The sequence below is a fragment of the Cornus florida genome, unplaced genomic scaffold (genome assembly GCF_030987335.1).
Source record: "Cornus florida cultivar Cherokee Brave unplaced genomic scaffold, ASM3098733v1 CherokeeBrave_3.0.0_Hap2_Chr05, whole genome shotgun sequence".
NCBI lineage: Eukaryota > Viridiplantae > Streptophyta > Magnoliopsida > Cornales > Cornaceae > Cornus > Cornus florida.
This window is the reverse complement of record NW_026775575.1, coordinates 46,301,676-46,322,817: the sequence shown is the minus strand read 5'-3', so window position 1 is coordinate 46,322,817 and position 21,142 is coordinate 46,301,676. Positions and strand designations below refer to the sequence as shown.

Sequence of the window (21,142 nt, the reverse complement as noted above, 5' to 3'; positions counted from 1 at the left end):
CTACAAACTTGTAGATACAGCGAACCTTCTCCGTATAATACTCTCTTTGACTCAAAAATGCATCTATATACTATATAAATGCTGAATTGAGTGCAATCTGAACTGAATGGATCGGACCAATGTTAATATGGCTTGATGAAATTGGATTAGGGTCTAAGTGGTTCGGACCACTTAACCTATGGTTTGAACCCACTTGGGTTGGGTTCAAGTCTAGAGAGGGAGATAGAAGAAATTGAAAAATAAATGATTTGCAAATGATCTAAAGAGGGGTATTTATAGGTAACAAGGTGCCTTTTCAGATTAAGTGCAGCCCTTTGGAAAAAACTAAAAAGTAGTTTTTAATTAATGTGCCTTTTCGGATTGGGTGTGTCTTTTCATCATTGTACACAACCATTTATATGTGTCTCTTCACACTGGACACATCCACTCCAATTAGTTGAAATGGTTCATATGGTGTCTGTTCACCAATAGACACATCCGCTCCAATAGGTTGCAATGGTTCACATGGTGTCTGTTCACCAATAGACACATCCACTCCAATAGGTTACAATGGTTCACATGAATAGTTATGCCTGTTGGTTTTGAGTTGCAACCCTTTAGAAACAGATGCAAGTCTTTGAAAAACAGATGCAACCATTTAGAAATAGATGCAACCCTTTGGAAAAAAAAAAAAAAAAAAAAAAAAACTAACTTTTAATTTAAATTCAAAAACTAACCACCCATTTAAATAAGCCCAGCCCAAAATTAAAGGCCCAATCCAAGATTCTATTTAGTAAAAAGAATAATTGGACTTTACAATTAAGCCCAAGCCCAAATTTGGCTTATTTAAATTCAATTAGTTTCAACATTTTTTCCATGTGGGACTAACACTTCCCACATTTTGCATACACATTTAGGCTTATCAAAACACCACACTTTGAAACTAATTTCTCATTCACCCGGAAACGGATTTGAGAAAGTAAATATACCACGTTCATCTCCTTGCGGAGAGAAATGCGCTCGCTAGAGATCCGCAAAAAATTATTAGCGGAATTTATTCCAAACCTTATCCAAAATTTATGTTTCTAATGCCTCCGTTTCCAACAAGTTATTGTGGATAGTGTTAGATTTCGACTCTTCTCTATCAAAAAAATGCTCACGCCCCTCTGCTGAATCGATCGCAAAGGATTGGAATCTCCCCTTCTTTTTTGAACCGGCCCACCATAACCCATTATTTTCCTTCTCCTAGCCATTGCGAAACTTTTAGATTTCATTGATATTCAAATCTCTTATCTACGGTTGGTGCCAATTCAAAATTTGGGTCATATGGGCCTGGTTTATTGGGTAGTACTCTTTGTTTTCTTCTTATTCCTTTTGGGTTTGAAATTGTTTTATGGTAGGTTGTAGTTTTGGCCTGCTCTGTGCAATGGGGTATGCCCCATTGTTTCTGTCATTTTTCTTTTAATTATATAATACATAAACTTACTTAACAAAAAAAATAAAATTATAAATATATTAAGAAAAATGATATGAGAATCAAATCAAACAACCGAATGAGAGGCCGAGCTTAACTTGGCTCGGCCACGTCAAATTATTTCCTAAAAGTATAAATTCGTTTCTCTCTCCTCGCTTTCGCTAATTCTTGGTTTTTCTTCTCTATTCAATCTTATCTCAATCGATTCTGGTTTTGTCTTTTTCTTTTTGATTTTGCAAAATTGAAAATGAAAAAAAATTAAAATTTCTTCATGTTTTGCCAATACAAAAGGCACAAAACCAAAAAAAAAGAAAAAAAAAAAAAGAAAAAAGAAAGAAAAAAAAGCTACAACTATTGTTTCTGTCCTTCAATTTTTGTATCCATGAAAATCAAACAGAAACTTTGAAAAGATTCACTTGTTTCTCTTCACTCTATCAGTTTTTTTTTTTTTCCTTCTTCTTCTCTAAATATATTTTCATTTGGTAAGAGATTAATGTGTCTTGTAATGATAACTTTTGTGCATATTTACTTATCGTTAAAAAAAATAAATAAATAAATAAAAAATAAACTTTTGCATATTTTTCATCTAGGACTAGAAAGATTTCTGAATCAGAATTCTAAATGACAAGAAGAGAAGAGTATGTGATCTTTAAAAAAAAAGTGAGGATAAGAAGATATTTATATTCGTTCCCTCGTTTGGAGGTATAATCTTACATGAATTTTGGGTCTTCTCTCTAGAATACTCTAGATATGTGTATACGTTCTATCCAAACGCTTGGATCCAGTCTCAGACAATAATTAATCTCTTGGGGTTTATTATAAAGGAGAAATTTGACAACTAGATATCGAGAGAAAAGATAGATAAGAAGAATTGATGAAGAATAGGAGGGAGAAATGAAGAAGAAGATAGAGAAAAAGGAGTTAGTGCGTAATGAAATTGTCTAATATGTCTTACGCGTAATGAAATTGTCTGGGCCACGTCAGGTTCAATGCTTTCTTCGATAGAAACCTTCGATTTCTCTATCATTGGTCATATATTAATGATCAATTAATATTGAAATTTTCATATTTTTTATTTTAGGTAATTTTTTGACATAATCAATGTTAATGTCTAAATTTTCAGCTTCACTTAGGGATGACAAAAATTCCCACCCCGGTGGAGCCCGTTTGGGAGTGATTTTGGAGAACCGACTATGTAAATGGGGACGGGTTTTGGAGAATGGTTGCCCCGCCCTAAATATATTATAAATTTATTAAATTTCCCTCACATACTATTATATATTGTTAAAATAGGTTAACTATATATATTAGGGTTGACAAAAAATTTCATGAAACGGAACGATTTCAAACAGATTTTTGGGCGGGAATGGAAATTTGGAATGAGATTCATCTCTAGTGTAACGGGTGGGCGCTTACTTATTTACCTAAAAGCTCAAACTGTTGGGTAATACTACATATCCACCTATTTATATTCAATCACTTTCCCATCTGAATCTGATGTGGGACAAATGACCCTTGTTACATTCTCCCCCATCCAAATTCGTAATGTTTTCATTGCGGTTGGGCCACCCTTCCTATCCGGAGTGGCTCACCCGAACGCCTTCCGAGCCGGATGTTTAGCGTGGCATCGTATCAAAGATTGGATCTGACTCTGATACCAACTGTAACAAGTAGACGCTTGTCCATTTACCTAAAAACTCAAGCTGTTAGGTAATGCAACATACCCACCTATTTATACCCAATCACTTTATCATCCGAATTTGACGTGGGATAAATGATCCTTGTTATAAGTAAATATAATACTGTGTTAACTCAACATGAATATATTTATAAATATATTCTAATTTATTATATAGTTTGACACATTTAGTCTTAAATATTTTATTTTATTTTATTTTGATTGCCTTCATAAAAAATATATATATATCTATAACTATAAATTTATAATCGTGCGTAAAAAGATCTTTCTTCCATGTTCGTGAGAGGAGACGTGAATGTAATTTTGGCTGCGAAGGGAAATATTTGCACGTATTTCTTGCATTTCCACTCAGTTATATATTATTTATCACTCTCTCTGTGTGTCTCTCTCTCTCTTAAAAGCTTCAAAAGCCTCCGAATCAGTCCGAGTTGAACCATCGGCATTCCATTTCACTTATTCCTAGGGTTTCATCAATGGCCGAAGTAATGAACATGCCGGTCGATTCTCTCGACCGTCGGCGAGATCGCCCCTCCGACCGAAGAGACAAGTCGAACGAGGACACCGAATCATCGCCGCCTCCTCCGCCGCCTCCACCACCCAGGAGACGAGAGAGAGATTCTAGAGAGAGAAGAGACGATAGGGACCTTGACCGCCCGCCAAACCGTCGCGGGGACTACTACGATCGGAACCGGTCACCGCCGCCCAGGGAGAGGGATTACAAGCGGCGATTGAGCCCTAGCCCTCCTCCCCCTTACCGCGGACGGCACTCTCCTCCTCGGCGGTCGCCTCCGCTCCCGCCGTTTAAGAGGTCGCGAAGGGACGATTATGACGGGCGGCGCGGAAGCCCTAGAGGAGGATACGGACCCGGAGATAGAAGGTCAGTGAATAATTATATATTAAAATATGCGTTTACATACATGCAATTACACATGTATGTATGTATATATATATATATATATATATAATTCTACATTATTTACATATTCTTTTGTTTATATCGAGTAGTATCACGGTTTAGATTGATTGATAAATGTTAGGTTAGAAGGTGAATCTGCCTTTAGGAATTGTTTTCGTGATTGATTGCTGTGAAGCTGTTTTGCTTGCGAATGGAGAATGAACAGTAGTAATAACCTGGAAGTTGGAAGGTGAAGACTGCTTAGGGTAGTTTAAAGTTTAGCTTTATGGGGTGCATATTGGTTGTAGAGAGAATACTGGAAAGTGCTGATGGATTGCATAACCAGATTTCTTATGGGTGTTCTGGGGAAACTTCTGCCACACTTTGATGTGGTACTGATTATGATAGGTTTGTTCCTTTAGGATTCTGGAGATGTTTGACTACTACCTCTGCTCTCTCTCACAATAACATGTTATGCTATTCTATGCTTCCCATCATTTATGGAGTAATATGGTTAGATAATGACCAATCAAACCATGTTCTTATATTGATACCAGATAGACAACAAAAAGTTAATTGCTTTCTGGACTTTACCTTATGCACATGGTTTGCGTGTGATTGCACCAAATGGGTTAGGATCTCTATTCACATGCAATTTATTCTTGAGTTCTGACTGTAGGGAAATGGGATCTTGATGGAATATCACTTAATGGCTGAATTACTGGGGTAATTACTGAAGTTTTACCATTTTTTTTCATTCATTTTATGCACTTGATTATTATATTAAATCATATTAAGAAGCATGACTGATTACTGTCTTCGGCAATGGTCTATTCTCGAAGCAATCTGAACATTAGAATGGTTTTGTTGCAATCATTTGAGCTAGTGATACTAAAATTTTCTGAATGTTGGTGATAAGAATTGCAAACACAACTTTAAATTTGAGTTCAGGATATTATGAGAACTAGTATTTCATTTTTTTTGATAAGTAAGATTGTAATAAAAAGCCTTCAAAAGGGGAACACATCCCTCAAAACCTACACAAGGTCAAATAGGGCCTCTATACTCTCAAAGAGTCCAAAAAATCAACAATCTCCCCCATGAATTTACAATTTATCTCTAAAACCCAACAAAAAAGAGTGCTAATAATGGATAACTTCAACGCTCTAATAGGAGTCTCCTTTCCTTCAAAGGATCTCCTATTTTAGTTTTATTTCTTCATCTTCTTCTTCCTCTGTTTGATTGAAGCTGAGACTTTTTTTTTTTTTTTTTTTTTTTCTCCCTTTCTTCTCTCGCTAATGGTCTTGAATCATTGACCTAGAGTTTGAAAGTTAAATCCACTAGGACAATGGTTGACCAATGAAACTGAGACTATCTTAGATAGGAAATTACATTATGCTTGAGTTTTGTGTGGCAGCATTTGGATGTCCCTTGTTGCCAAAAGTAGTAGAATGAAAGAATGAGATAATAGTATCTCAAATTGGTCTCTATTTGTGGGATGAAGTTGGTCTTCTGAAATCTTTGTAAGCTCGAATATGTTGTTGTGTGTACACTGAGGATGATTATAGTTGCATAAATCGGTTGACGTGTTGAATATGTTAGTTGCATAATGGGATTTAAGATTTGCTGTGTTAGTAAGGTCATATTAAGGGCATGGTTTATTCTCTCTCTCTCTCTCTCTCTCTCTCTCTCTCTCTCTCTAATAAGTAAGAGACATGTCTATTAATGAGAATGATTTTGTTGCAATTATTTGAGTTAGTAATAATTAAATTTTCTGAATTGCAAACACGACTTAAAATTTGAGTTCAAGAAATTGTGAGACTTTTGAAGGAAAGGAGACTCCTATTGGGACTGTTAAGTTCTCTATTATTAGCACCCTCTTTGTTGGGTTCTAGGGAAAAATTGTAAATCTATGGAGGAAATTGTTGATATTTTGGGCTATTTGAGTGTTTAGAGACGCCATTTGGTCTTGTGTTTCTTTTGTGGGATGCATTCCCCTTTTGGGTGCTTTAATACAATCTTGTCAAAAAGAAAGAAGAAGATATTGTAAGAACTATAGGGCCTGTTTAGTTCAGTTTCCTGTTCTCGAGAGTTCAGAAAACAGAAAGCAGTTTTAGGACAACTATAAAAGATGGTTCTTTGAAAAAAGGCATTTTTTTTAACTAAGTTTTTAGAAAATGTCAACCATACACAACAACAAAAAACTGAACCAAACATGTAGTATTTCCTTTCTTTCTTTGTTTGATTGACACTGAGACTTGTTAGATGGGGAAAGTACATCATGCTTGAGTTTTTTCTGGCAGCATCTGGATGTCCTTTCATTGCTATAAGTAGTAGAATGAATGATTGACGTAATAGTATTTCATATTGTTCCCCATTTTTAGGGTACTGTTAGTCTTGATCTTTAGAAGCTCGAAGATATTGTTATGTTATAGTTGCATAAATTGGGTGCTAGGTCGATTCTGTGTTTTTTGGGATTTAAGATTTGCTGTTTTTGTAAGGACTATCAGTATAAAAACAAGTTTATATATAAGAAAGTGAATCTGAAGTTAAAATCTAATATTAGTTCTGCTAAGTTGAGTGCTATCACCTAAGGTGTTCTGCAGTCATTATTTAGACTTCCAATAAATCATACATTATATTGAATTTTAGTTGTACCTCAATTTTACCACTAATTCATATAGATAGCTTGATTGATCCTTTACGTTCTTCCCATCTTTTATTTTTTCCCTTCTCCTCCTCCCCACCCTTCTCTCACCTGTTATGCATGGTTTGCTCTCTCGTGTACCACCAAAGATATAATAACAGCATATCTTACCTCACATCCATCCTTAGTTTGGCAGAGTAAGTAGTAGTATCGATGTCAAGTGAAAAATGAATTTTTTTTTTTTGTTAACAAACTTGACTGTTAATAGGCGAACCCCTCCAGTTTTGGTCAAGGCCTTATTAAAAAATAAACAGTCTTACTAAGGAAACATACATGGAAATTTCAGGATTATAATGATGTTAAAGTTGTAGAACCCTCGTAATCGTTTTGCAATTGCATGAGCATACTTATTAAGTTTCCGGGATAATCATTCAGACAAGTGCTTCCTCTTTTGGTTATCTACTTAAAGCCTCTTGGACCTGCAAGTCTGCAAGGAATGAAACCGTTTATATTTTATTGATGACCAATTACTTTATACTTCATTTTCTCTTCGTCAATACTTTTTGAAGACATTTTTTACATATATAAACATATGGAGGTGCATGCTCATATGGTCATGTTTTCGGATTTATAGTTGTGGGTGTTACTTTACAATTGAAGTTGTAAATTGTAATATGTATTGGAAACGTTAAGCTTTTGATTCTATGTCCATGTTTTCTTGTGAATTTCATTATTTGTCTAAGCATTTTTATTTGTCTAATGTCTTAGTTAAATTGAGCTGTTGAGATAGTATGGTAGATTTACTTATCAAAAAAGAAAAGAAAAAGGAAGATAGTATGGTAGATTTGTTGTAGGTGCTGCCTTTATATAAGCATGTTTTACATAGACTTGGTAAATTTTTAGTTCATTTTCGTTATCTATATGTATTGGTTACATTAAGCTTTTGATTTATGACTATGTTTTCTTGTGAATTTCATTATTTGGTTAAGCATTTTTAATTTGTCTAACGTCTTAGTTAAATTGAGCTGTTGAGATAGTAATCATAGTATGGCAGATTTGTTGTAGGTGCTGGCTTTATATAAGCATGTTTTAGATGAAATTGGTAGATTTTTAATAGCATTTTTAAACTAAAGGGTGGACTAAATGGACAATGAGAAATCAGAGGTTTAAAGTTTGTGGTTTCACAACGGCCGTCATTTTTTTTTTTTTTTTTTTTTTTCACGTCTTCATGTTTACTGTGGCCACTTCTAGTCAAAGATTATGTGGAATTCTATTGTAAATTTTCAGTTCACAGTTGGACAATAGTACTTTAAATGTGTAATGACTTGTTCATGTAGTATTTGTTCCTACGTGAAATTTATATTGGAACACATAAATTCTGTTTTCTTTTTGAAGAAAAGAAAGGAAATATTTCGTGTGGAAGGTGATGTCTGCCCCAAAAGCAACTTTTCTTTTTTTGTCCCACCATTGGACTTTTTTTTTCCATTTTATTGGTTAGACTAGAAGAGCTGCTTTGGACATCTAGTAGGTTTATTTATTTATTTATTTTTTTAAATTCACATTATTTGTAGTTTTGCAATAGATTCTCCACTTTCTCTTTTTTACCTTATACCTACGTCTACTGTCACTTGAATCCTTATTATTAGAGATGTTTTAACTTTGGCAGTACACCTAGTATACATTACTCAGCTGTCAACATGTTTGATTGTATAGGTTTGGATATGATTATCCAGGCGGGTATGAACGTGAGATGGGGGGCAGGCCTGGTTTCGTGGATGAAAGGCCTCATGGTCGGTACATTGGCCGCTCAGGTGGTTATCAAAGTGGCCCATCTGGTAATGCTGGAGTTTTGCTTTGAACATGAATCTCTATTAAATATAACTTAGCTTTGGGGCTGTTCTTAGTGTTGTGGCATAAATGTTTTATTTAATTTGTATCTGTAGCATGTGAATATAAAAGCTCTTGTGATGTGCTTTCCATAGTAAATGTCAAATAGTTATTTTAAATTTGGAAGACATAACTTGCATTTGAGCCTCAGATGTCAATCATGGTTTTGAACCTTGTGCTATCTAGTTTTTTTTTTTTTTGGTAGAATTTTTTTCTTTGAAAATTTCACTATCTAATCTGACATGGTTCAAATTGATGGTCTTTTTTCTTGATCATCCCATCATAAAATTTTTCAAAGTACATAATGAAGGGGTGAACTATTTGTTGGTTAGTCCATGATTCATCTTTCCTTATATGTAATAAGTTGGGTGTTTGAGATTGGCAGAATATTTGGTTCTAGTTTTCTTTGTCTATGCCATATTTAAATCTACTGGAAACTTAATGAACTCAGTTTATATTTTCAATGCACATACAAATTTCCTTCTCAAATTGTTATGTCCTAAATTTCAGATTTCTAATTGGATGTGAATTCATTAACAGTGTGTATGGACCTGTAGCGTTGGAAATTTGCAGCCTTCTAGTTGAATATGAATGCATTAAATGATGTCTCTTGGCAAGTTAATTTTTTTTTCTTAGATGAACCAACAATTTAGGGTGGAGGAAAATATTTATAAAGAAAACGTAGTTAAAAGGGTGTATAATGAATTCAAAATGAACACATCCTTGTCTCTGTCTTCGGCCTTTGATCGCGAAAGCTATACAAAGGCTGAAGACAGAGACAAGGTCCTAAGGACCCACCGGAGCCCAAAAATCAATAAACTCCTCAATAGATATACAATTTCTCCCCAAAACCCAACTAAAAAGAGAGCTAATAATATGGAACTTTAAAGCCCCCAGGGAAGATTCCTCCCCATCAAAAGATCTTCTGTTCCGCTCCTTCCATGAGCACCACACACAAAGGGGAACAGCCCTCCAACACTCACAGGTGTGGGCCCCACATTGCAACCTCTTCAAGCGTCAATCAAATCCCTCGAAGACTGAGGTATAACCCATTGGATGCCGAATATTCCAAAAATAAGGCTCCAACAGGCGTGGGCCACAGGGCAATGCAAAAGAAGGTGATCCACGGACTCGCCATTCCTCTTGCACAGACAGCACCAATTGACTGTAATCTGTCATCTCTTTCTCAAATTATCCAGAGTCAAAATCTTGCCCCAAATATATTCAACAACCAGCACCACCACCACCACCACGACGAAGCCTTTTTCCAATTACTTGGGGTCGGCTACATGAATCCCATGAATCCATTCCGCTTTATTTAAGGTCATAGGTCTCTGTTAATTCACATGCTATGATATCTGTATTTCCTAACTCTACCCAAGTTAATTTTGGTCATTTGAAATATATATTGTATTATCATAAAATTTGAGAATGAAGTAATAGGCACAATTAAGTAGCAAACCATAATAAGTTCATGAATTCCAGCAAATATACAATAAGATTAAACAATACGATCCATTGAATATGAAAGCACGGGCTTGAGTGCTTACACAAGTCTAATGAAGGGGCCTGGTCTATGTGGTAGATTGAGGTGCTTTGGTAACCCTCGATGAGCCCGGATCTTTTTTGGAGCGTAGGTTCACCTTTAACAACTATATTTATGGTGGTTGTCTTTTTTAATAATTTTTTATTATCCATGACAATGTTGGCTAGTGGTCAAAAATATTTGTCCACTAATTTTAGCTTAGCAACGTACCTTATGGTATGTCGATAACTTCTAAAAGCTTTCTTATGATAGTTAATCTGGAGCATGTCGGGTATTATCTGTTTTGCAGATTGGGATTCAGGTCGTGGTGGCTACAATGATGCTTCCAATACAGGGAGTTCTCAAAGGTAAGCATTTTTAGCTTCTCTTTGTTTCAATGGGTTCATTTGATGTTTGTTCTTTTGCTAAAGATCCAGCTTTCTTTGGGACCAAGTCACAACAATGATTAAATTAATAAATCTTTATTGAATTGTCAAGCAATTGTCTGCTTATGTGTTGTAACTATGCATAAGTTTTCGTGCTTCACCAATTCTAATATTTCTTTAACCTGTGACTATCCTATCAGAGGGAGTCTTTTAACTCTTGATATGCTACAATTGCATTAGGATCACTGTATAGTATCTAGTGCCAGAGTGGATCTTTTATCTTGATTTTCAATTACTTCAGTTGGCTGTAGGGCTGAAAATAATCAGATTGCAAACTATGCAACAAGTTACAAGTTCTGGGTATCACATTGGAAATATTATCTTATAATAGACATTCTGATTATTTATAACCGTTGACTGTGTTTGGAGACAAATTGATTCTTTCACATTTTGATATGCTTTTTTGTTGTCTCTGTAGTCTGATTTTTGTTGTCAGGATCAATAATTGATCAAGATAATCTTGATTAAACAAATTTTACAAAATAAATTCATAACATCACGTGTGCAGTAGATAAATGTGCTTTTAAGAAATGACATGGGTTTTTTAATGTGGTTAATATGAGGGTATGGTGATCTTGGACTTTTAATGGGAACGATAACGGGGTGGGTAAATTTAAATAAGCATGTAGTGAGGAATTATATGAAAAATGTATTATGATGATTGCATATTATGTTTGGTAAAGCATGCTGAAAATGTTTCTTAACATGATACGGTTATTCATATGAACAATTGAATTTTGTAATGTAGTTGAGATTGGAATTTTATGATTATTCCTTTATTGTGGTTCTAGCTGAGAGTTGCTTGTATGAATAATCTTTCATATCCAAAATAAGGCAAGTTTGGGCATAGTTAAAGTTCCTGTCATAAATTCAACATTCCTGATAATATGCTATTTGATTTTGAAATTTAAACCTCCGTCAAAAGCTTCAGTGAGCATGTTAACATGAGCTACATCACTGCACATAGAACTTTTGGTGTATTTTATTATTTTTGCTTATGTTTACTGAAGCATATACAATCTTGAATTTGCTATGTTTTTTTGAGTTACTCAATTTTGTTTCGTATTGGAACTATGTACGCAGCAATTTATGTCTGTCTGCTCTCTTGTGGTCTAGATGAGTGTTTGTATTAAGTATCAACGATTTTGCACACTATGGCGATTCATGGAGATTGGAATGACATATTTTTGCTAAGGCATGGGATTGGAATGATAATAATAAGAAATAAAAAAAAAAAAAAGCAAAGACGAGTATTGGTTCCAAGATTGGAATGATATATTTTTGTCAGGGCACCAAAATTGGATGATAATAATCAGAAAGGGAAAAAAAATAGGAAAAAGAAAAGAAAAGACTATGTTTCCTGCAGTATGATATTTATCTGATCCATGTCGCTAGCGATCAGCTGTTACTGTATTTGCATGCCTATTTTTTGCTGCTTTTGTTGTTGTTATGTCTCTTATAAGAGTCTGCTGTGTTGGACTGTTGGAGCTTTGCCTGACAATAATTGACATGAAATATTTTATTTTACAGAGAAGGTTTGATGTCTTATAAGCAGTTCATTCAGGAGCTTGAGGATGATATTCTACCGGCCGAAGCCGAGCGCAGGTACAAGGAAATGTTTTAATAGATTTGAATATAAGTCCAACTTCTTTAACTTCTTTAACCACTTTTTTTTTTTTTTTTTTTTTTTTTTTTTTCTTCTCTCTGAATTGGTTTTTTTGAATAACCGAGTGGTTTGGCCTTTTCATCTTTACAGATATCAAGAATACAAATCAGAGTATATATCAACTCAGAAACGGACTTTTTTTAATACTCATAAAGATGAAGAATGGTATATTTCATGTTTTCTTTAAGTTTCTTTCTTTCTTTTCTTTTGTATTATTTTCTTTTTTGGGTATTATCGTGTTATCACATCTTTTTTGTTGATCTTGCTTGTTTATCTAGGTTGAAGGACAAATATCACCCAACAAATTTACTTGCTGTTATTGAAAGGTGCACGCTATTTGTATTAAAGATGGTAGTTGCAAAACTTATAATCAAGCCAAAAGAATTTAATGGCATCGTAACTTATGTGGATGATATTTTTTATTGTTTGTGTCGCCAACTGTTATGCTTCTGTTCTGTGATTTTTAGTGAATAACTTTTGCTTGTATTAAAGTATATTCTCATCTCTTTCAAAGGAGGAATGAGCTTGCACGAAAGATGGCAAAGGATTTTCTGCTTGATTTGCAGAGTGGAACGTTGGATCTGTAAGATATGCCCTTTCATCACTGTATTCTTTTACATCAAGAGCACACAACCAACTTATGTTTTATGAATACGTTACCAGTAACTTCTCTGTACATGAAGCAGAGGTCCTGCTGTCAATGCCTCATCTTCAAACAAATCAGGACAAACAAGTGATCCTAACTCTGATGATGAAGTAGATGTGGCTGGCAAAAGAAGACGTCACGGTAGGGTGCTGGCTAAAGAAACTGATCTTTCAGCTGCTCCCAAGGCTCACCCAGTCAGTTCTGAGCTCAGACGAATCCAGATTGATATTGAACAAGCACAGGTGCTTGCAAGGAAACTTGACTCTGAAAAAGGAATTGAGGATAATATATTATGCAGGGTTGACAGTGACAGAATGAATAGAGACAAACCTCATGTTGGTTCCTCAGGCCCAGTTATTATTATTCGGGGTTTAACTTCTGTCAAAGGACTAGAGGGCATTGAGCTACTGGATACACTCATTACTTATCTTTGGCGCATTCATGGGCTGGATTATTATGGTATGCTTGAAACAAGTGAAGCTAAGGGGCTTCGACATGTGAGAGTGGATGGCAAGAGTTCTGATGCAAGTAGTAGTGGGGCTGACTGGGAAAAGAAACTTGATTTGCGTTGGCAAGAGAGATTGAAAGGTCAGGATCCCTTGGAAATGATGACTGCTAAGGAGAAGATAGATGCGGTTGCTGCTGAATCTTTAGATCCTTATGTCCGGAAAATCAGGGATGAGAAATATGGGTGGAAGTATGGATGTGGAGCCAAGGGTTGCACAAAGCTATTCCATGCTGCTGAGTTTGTACATAAGCATTTAAAGCTGAAGCACCCAGAGCTCGTGATGGAGCTAACTTCTAAAGTGCGTGAAGATCTGTATTTCCAGAACTACATGAAGTACGTAGCTTTTCTGATAATATTTTTGTACCCTTGTATGCTCATCACAGAGATACAGCAATAACTACTCTAATATCATTGCAGAGATGCAGATGCACCTGGTGGGACTCCTGTCATGCAGCAATCTGTACCGGTATGATTCATCTTACCATAAAATAGATAATTCACATACATGGGTGGTTATCCTATGTTACTTTGTATTGACATTTGGCATTTCTCCTTGTGAACAAAATGTTGCATGATACCCTTATATGCTCATCACTGGCATTGGGAATTCAGGAAAAAAAGTGTGCCAGCTCGTATTTTAAAAGTTTCCTTTTCATGAATAAGTAGCCAAGAAAGTTGCCTAAAAAGTGTGCTACCAGTATTTTACTAGTTACTTGTGATGAAAATGCAGGATCCAGCACTTACTGAAAAAAGAAAATGCAGAATCTAGCATTTACCAGAAATAAGAAAACGCAGTAACCAGCTCAAAAGAAAGTAGCCAAGGAAGTTTACTAGTGTAGTGCATCCCAAGTAGGGATGCATCTTAGAGGGCCAATCCAAAATCAAACCTGAACAATTATTAACATTGTAAGGCACAGCATGGTTTGGAAAAGTTCCAAACCCAACTTAAATTTGGGTTGGGTCCATGCTGGGATATTGCTGGTGCAAACCTAACCCAAAGTTGCCTAATCTGATTATATATTACACACCTGAACTATTATTAACTTTGTAAGGTTATAGCTCATTTTTATTTTTATTTTTATTGTATTTGTAAGTAATCTGTAGTTTGAAGCAGAATAGTCCTTGTCTTTTTATCAAAACCAAACCCAAACCCAACCCAACCCAACCCAACGAAATTTCCAGCAGGACTTCCCAATCTAGCTCAACTTGGGGTCAAAGATATAAGCAATGATGGAGGTTAGGTTGGGTTGGAAGTTTCATACTTTGGAGTTGAGCCTGGGCTGTTAAACTAACTCCTCAACCCGCCTAATCTGCCCCTGTTGCACTAATTCCAAATAATTCTGAACTGCTGTGTGAGGTTGCATAACCCTTAATAGATCTTGAAGAATTAAATGTGATGTAACAACGGGCAGAGGAACTGGTGTACAACACAACAAAATTCCATGCATCAGTTGAACCATCCGATGCTGACTCTAAGTTGTTTTGGAGTCCAGCACTGAAAGAATAAGCGTTAGAAAGAAGTGCTGCCCTTCGACAATGAAACTCTTGAATCATTTTGGAAATCTCTGTCAAACCAATGATCTATGGATGCATCAGTTCAACCATCCGATGCTGACTCTAAGTTGTTTTGGAGTCCAGCACTGAAAGAATAAGCGTTAGAAAGAAGTGCTGCCCTTCGACATTGAAACTCTTGAATCATTTTGGAAATCTCTGTCAAACCAATGATCTATGGATGTGTCACACCTTGATATGGATGCTGGGTTTCAGAATACAGCCACTTCTTAAATTCTTGACTTGCCGTGTGGCTTGTTATCCTTGTGTTTGTAATGTTTTATGCGGTATCTTTGGCTATGCATGTTAAAGATTCTGAGAGAGTTGTTTTAGATTGTCAGGTTAAAATACGGTGCCTGAAGATACTAATTCATTGCCAGTGATTTTATCTATTTAACATATCTTGGTCAAGTTATTTTCATGTAACTCCTTGGTTGAGGTACTATGACAAAAGTTTGTTATATTGTCACTTTTTATGTACAGAAGTTGCTCAACCAAGAGATGCACATCCTCAGTTTTTTCTTTTATAGTTTCTATAATTTATTAATTATTATCGTTATTGTCGTCATTATGATTTTAAACACATTTTGTAGAAGGAGAAACCACAGAGGCGTAGGCTAGGTGTGGATAACCGGTTGAAAGATGAACGAGGAAGTCGTAGAGAACGTGACAATCGAGTTAATGGCAATGAAAGATTCGATAGATCCGAGAACCCTCAGCCAATTGAGTTCCAGTCCAATGATGGTCCAGCTGGGGGCAATCCTGATGAACCAATGTTCGATACTTTTGGTGGTCAAGGCATACATGTTGGTCCTCCTTTCTCTTCTGATATTCCTCCACCTCCTGTACTGATGCCTGTACCTGGTGCTGGGTATGTTCAGTTTGTTTTTCTGGTCATTTTTCTGATTGCTGTTGGTAGCCTCTTTTGCTATACTCATTAGAAACCTATATATATGTTGGTCATTATTTTCAGTCCACTGGGGCCTTTTGTCCCTGCTCCCCCTGAAGTTGCAATGCAGATGCTGCGAGAGCAGGGTGGACCTTCCCCTTTTGAAGGTGGTAGTAGAAACGGGCGGTCTGGGCCCCAGTTAAGTGGAGGAGCCCCAATTATTGCTCTGCCTCCAGCGTTTCGACAGGATCCTCGTCGTTTACGAAGGCAAGTTTTGTTCTGGACATAAAAGAACTAAAATTCAAGATAGTCTTTCTTTCTCTCTCTTTCTTTCAATTCTTTCAGTTCTTATTTATTTATTTTTGTTTGCATCAATTGGCTGGGCAATATTGATTTGAGTCTTTCCTATGTTTGAAGATGTTCATATCGTAGAATTGAGGGCAAAGTTAATCTGAATGTGTTTGCCCCTTCAAGCGTGGTTTAATTCAATGGAATTGCTTTTAGTGAGGAAAAGAAAATATTGATGGTCTCAAACAGTAACAATATGAAAGTGTGTAGGAGATCTATTGGTGGAGAAATAGGGATTACATAATTTTCAGCTTGAAAGAACATGCAGATTTCAGCTCATCAGCCAGAGAGAATGACGCTGATAATGTAAATTTTGCATAAGCTTGTTTCTTGAGATTAGGATACTGAATCTAATGTCTGTTGTTGAAGTTATTGTCAGATTAACTTGCTGTGAGCATATTTAGTAAGAGGTCCTTTAGCGTATGTTATTTGCATCTAACATTACGGATTGTCTTAGTTATGTGTAACAAGATGTTTGGTGAGACTTTCCATGCACATGCAGTTGCTAATGTTAGAGAAAGCTATTTTAGATAAAGAAAAGGGTAACAAGTGTTCTGTGAGGACATGAGGGGGATGAGGTTACCACATTGGAGTTTGATTCTAATTCTTCCAAATTTTGGGGGTGTTTTTTACTGGTGGAGTTGGAGTTTGGAAGTCACTAGCATCAATTTGCCATAATCTGTTTTTAGTGCTGGTGATGCACTCCATGTGCTTGGTACAAAACCAATTATGTGCTTCAATATAATTACCAAAATAATTACCACTTCATTAGTGCATCTGGTTTACTTAAAGTGTGATTGATGGAGGCAGAACCTGAGAAATGCAGGCTTTAAAGATTAGAAATGATAGAAGAGTCGGAAATATTGAAAAATGTAGGTACATGGGCCATGTAATACATGTAGCTTGTAATTTGCTGCCAAGTGGCTATAGATAAGTTGTGCCAAAGCAATATTCTCCCGTGGTTAAGGTTATATATCTCAAAGAGATGGGAATGGTATTATTTGCCCAACTCTTTATCTTTGTATTCATCATTCAACTTTTTAAGATAACTGACGATTGAGTTGCAAATTTTTAGCTGAGTTATGACAATGATGCTGATTCAGAAGTCATGACAGTTGAACTTGCACCTTATTATGAGGTTGAAAGGAATGTTGAAGTGACCTTATACTTAGGCCCAAACACCTCAAATGACACATGCCTTGTGGATTGCCTCATTGACATGTGGTGATATCTTTTGCACCATGGAGAAAAAACTTATCCGAGAAATATATCTTATATGTTGTCATTTCATTTTAAATGCCTGCTTAAATCAAGTTACTTAGTGCCTCAACTTCTGCTCTAAAAAAAGGATGTGTAAGGTGATCAATAATGATTGGCATTTTGAACCCTAGGCAAAATGCAGCTAAGAGAGAGACTTTACTCCCTCTATTCCATTCTAACTTCGTGAGCATGTGATATCTTCCTATTGGTTCGTGGTAGAGTTGGGCTAGTGACCGCTTCATATTTCAGATCGTCTCACTGTCCTAGCCACACCATCCTCTGGTCCTCAGTCAGTGCCATCTTAGTCCTTACCTGATTGCTCATCATCATCTTTCCAACAAGATTTGCCCAACGGACATTCAGATCCTACAGCGACCGTGTAGGTTGCTGTTTGCAGCTCGGCTTGTCATTATTTTGGAGGGTCTTCGTTCAAGGGATTCCAGCCCAAAGCTCCTGCAGCCGAAGGTGAGGTGCTTATGTAGTTTTCATGAGAACTGTCTCGTCTTCTCTTGCCTATAAACAGACCTGGAGTCACTTTCTGGAGGAATCCCAATATCCAACACACCTTGAAAAATTCTCTTCATTCCCTTAATGAGACACTAGGATATCTTTAATGTCTTCTATGACCTCTCTCTCTGTGAAATTGCTTCAGTCTCCACCCAAGTCACTGGCAGTGTTATTAAAGGCGCACCAAGGCGCACCAAGGCGCTAGAGGTCCTTTGGAGCCTAGGCGCGCGCCTGAGTGAAGTGAGGCGCACAATTGAAAATTTAAACTACCATAAAAACATTCATATCTCATAAGTCATATCAATACTTTAAAAATTAATATCAAATATAAAAAAAGAAAATCCATCAACTGAACATGCATCCAACAATCATAAAATAGAGCACAAATTTGTTTTCTTGAAAGGCAAAGCAGGATTTGTTTTGGCAAAACAGAGCACAAAAAGAAATAAATCTGTTAACAAAAAAAACTGTTAACAAGAAAAGATAAACAGAGCCAAAAAAATAGACGTAGAAACAAAAGAAGTAAATGAAGAGAGAAAAGTAAGACGAGAAGAGAGAGAGAGTGTTAAAGAAAAAAAGGAGAAAAAAACGATCCCCCTCCTCCCGCCCCCAAAAAAAAAAAAGATAAGAGAGAAGAGAACTAGACGAAGAGAGAGATGTAAACAAAGATAAGAAGAGAGGAGTAGAAGAGATGAGAGACAAGTAGAGGAGAAGAGAGAGAAGAAAAAGAAAGAACTGATGTGGTTTTGTCGTTCGTCTCACGGTCTCACTCTTTCTCTGTTTGGTTGACACTAGACTTTTGGACTTTCTTATTTGTTTATTATTTTGAACAAAAGTTTCTTATCTCGTACGCTTGGGCTCTCTTATTTGTTTATTAAGTTGCCAAAAGTATCCTTTTTGGCTTAAGAAATAGTTTTTAAAAAACATCAGTGAGGCGCGCCCGACAAACAGGACGAGGCGCACTCGAGGCGCGTGCCTAGTAAACATTAGTGAGCTTGGGATGCGCCTTTAACAACACTGGTCACTTGAACTTTATTATTTTTCAAATAACCCTTCTCTCTTCTAATCATATTCTAGAATCCACAAAGGTTATATTGCTTGTAGAAATTAGTGGGATGGATGAAGTGTAGAAATGCTACTTATAAAAAAAATAAAAATAAAAATGAAGTGTAGAAGTGCTACTGAATTTTATGCGCTTGATGATTACTAGTTTTAATTACAGTAAGAATAAGGGTGACTTTTAGACTATCATAGGGCTCGAGTCCGCTTGACTATATTTTATTTTGGGGGAATGTGAGAAGTTTGGGACAATATTGTTATGGAATGAGCACTGCCATAGTGACGATATTGATATAAATCAATGGAGCACCCACTCTGTAAGTCCCAATGTAATGGCTTATTTGAAAAAAAGGCCTCCGGGGAAGATATCCAATGGAGACAGGTAGGGCCTGTAGCTCAGAAGATTAGAGCACTTAATTATGAACTATGATGTCGAGGATGGAATCCCTTCCTGAGGAAACTTGTCCAAAACTACCATACGTCATAAGGGGTTGAGGGATCCAAAGAGGAGGGGTTCTAGTTATGATCATGAAACGATTCTTGTATATACTTTCATAAAAATAAATGTACGAGTTCAAGAATTTTGCATATATAGGATGCATCTTATTTTCAAGATAGAAGACCTTTTTATATCTTCAACCCATTAGGAGTACCTTCACGGATGTAGATATTTGAATGTTCTTCATTCAGGTTAGAGGGGGTCTGATTGATAGACTATCAAATAGCATGTTTTGATGAGAGAGATGAACAAAAACTTAAAATAGTTAATAAATTTGTTTAGGGAGGGGTTATTGGTGTTTCCATCAATGGACGGGCCTGCAAGGATGTGGAAAAGCCAAAAGCATGTGTGGGTACAGTTATCTGGTATGGGTATGTTTCTAACCTTTCTGAAAGTCAAACCTTAGGATACCGTAAAAGTGTCAAAAAAGTTGGGTATGGGTTATTAAGCACATTCTATACATATGATTACATTATATGTTATGCATTATAATGTATGATGTGATTTGTACTTTAAATGGGGTGCAGTTCATAAACAGAGGTTCCGTCTATCTTACGGTAGGAAATTGTTGCTAATTATCTGATTTTAAATAGAAAATTTTCATTCATTCATACCTATAGTTACCTTGTAAATATATTCTTACACGCGTCGTTATATGTTACCTAATCTATCAAAGTTAGGATACTGAGGGATGATCTTGCCGTCGTCTTCATATTGCCATGATTATTGTTTTTATGTTTTAACATGCTTATATTTATTATGAGTTGCATAAAACTGCTTCCTGAATACAAAGTGTCCGTTAGTGGTCTCCGGTGAATTTGAAGTATCTTGTCGCTGTTGATTTGAAATATATTGCTTTAGGAAAGATTGAGAATATCTTGTTTTTCACAGCTTTGATCTTTTTAAACTTTTATACTTGTGGTCAAGATGCATGAGTATATTTTATAGTGGCATGTGCTAAGTTGCATTTAACGACCATGCAGCTATCAAGACCTTGACGCACCAGACGATGAAGTAACTGTGATAGACTACAGGAGTCTCTAGTTTTTAACATTGGTGGTGCGTAACATAGCATCAGATGCTTCTCTCTGGAAGGAAAAACTGCTGTTTCGGTCGGAGGTCAACTGCTTTAATACTGCAACATTTAAGATCTGCTTCCAATTCTGCTGTTCATAAATGCTTCTTCGGTTTCTTGTATTTCAGGCATGGCAAATGTGTTAGTAACCCGAACATTCCTGATATATTTTTCTCCTCCTCGCTTTAGCAGGTGGTAACTTTCCATCAAATATGAAATTTGGAGTGCTGTAAAATTGACCCAGACATGAGTTTTCAGATATTTATCTATTTTTTCCCAACTAGATATTCATAAATTCAGTGAAAAGAGCTACTTTGATAATTTTACCACTTGGTAATAGTGAAAAGGGTGTTTCTGTATGGATGCACCGGCACTTGGTGGCTTATTTTAGGGAGAACGAACATTCTTTCCGAGTTTTAAGCCTGAACTAGAAAGGCGGTGGTGGTGGGTCCCACAGCATTTCAAGTTGTGGCTTCAGTTTTATCCTGTTGGCTCAGTTTGTTTTTTTGGCTCAGTTTGTTGTTTGAACATAAAATATTTTTTAGAAAATAATTTTTTTTATTTATATTTTTTGGTGTTTGG

General features: G+C 36.1%; 1 protein-coding gene across 1 annotated transcript; it reads left to right on the top strand.

The window, feature by feature from the left end:
- The first annotated feature begins 3,460 nt into the window (after positions 1-3,460).
- On the top strand, positions 3,461-20,843 carry LOC132306395 (serrate RNA effector molecule). The gene is made up of 12 exons (XM_059803776.1): positions 3,461-4,029; positions 8,408-8,529; positions 10,417-10,474; positions 12,083-12,157; positions 12,309-12,383; positions 12,497-12,544; positions 12,733-12,801; positions 12,905-13,705; positions 13,790-13,838; positions 15,517-15,794; positions 15,897-16,079; positions 20,469-20,843. The coding sequence occupies exons 1-12, from the start codon at positions 3,626-3,628 to the stop codon at positions 20,527-20,529; spliced, it is 2,223 nt and encodes a 740-aa protein (XP_059659759.1). The 5' UTR covers positions 3,461-3,625; the 3' UTR covers positions 20,530-20,843.
- Positions 20,844-21,142: the final 299 nt, after the last annotated feature.

Coding starts and splice junctions, on each gene's coding strand:
- LOC132306395 (XM_059803776.1), top strand. CDS start 3,626: ATGGCCGAAGTAATGAACATGCCGGTCGATTCTCTCGACCGTCGGCGA. Junction 8,530..10,416: donor TTATCAAAGTGGCCCATCTG/GTAATGCTGGAG, acceptor TCTGTTTTGCAG/ATTGGGATTCAGGTCGTGGT. Junction 12,802..12,904: donor CAGAGTGGAACGTTGGATCT/GTAAGATATGCC, acceptor TACATGAAGCAG/AGGTCCTGCTGTCAATGCCT.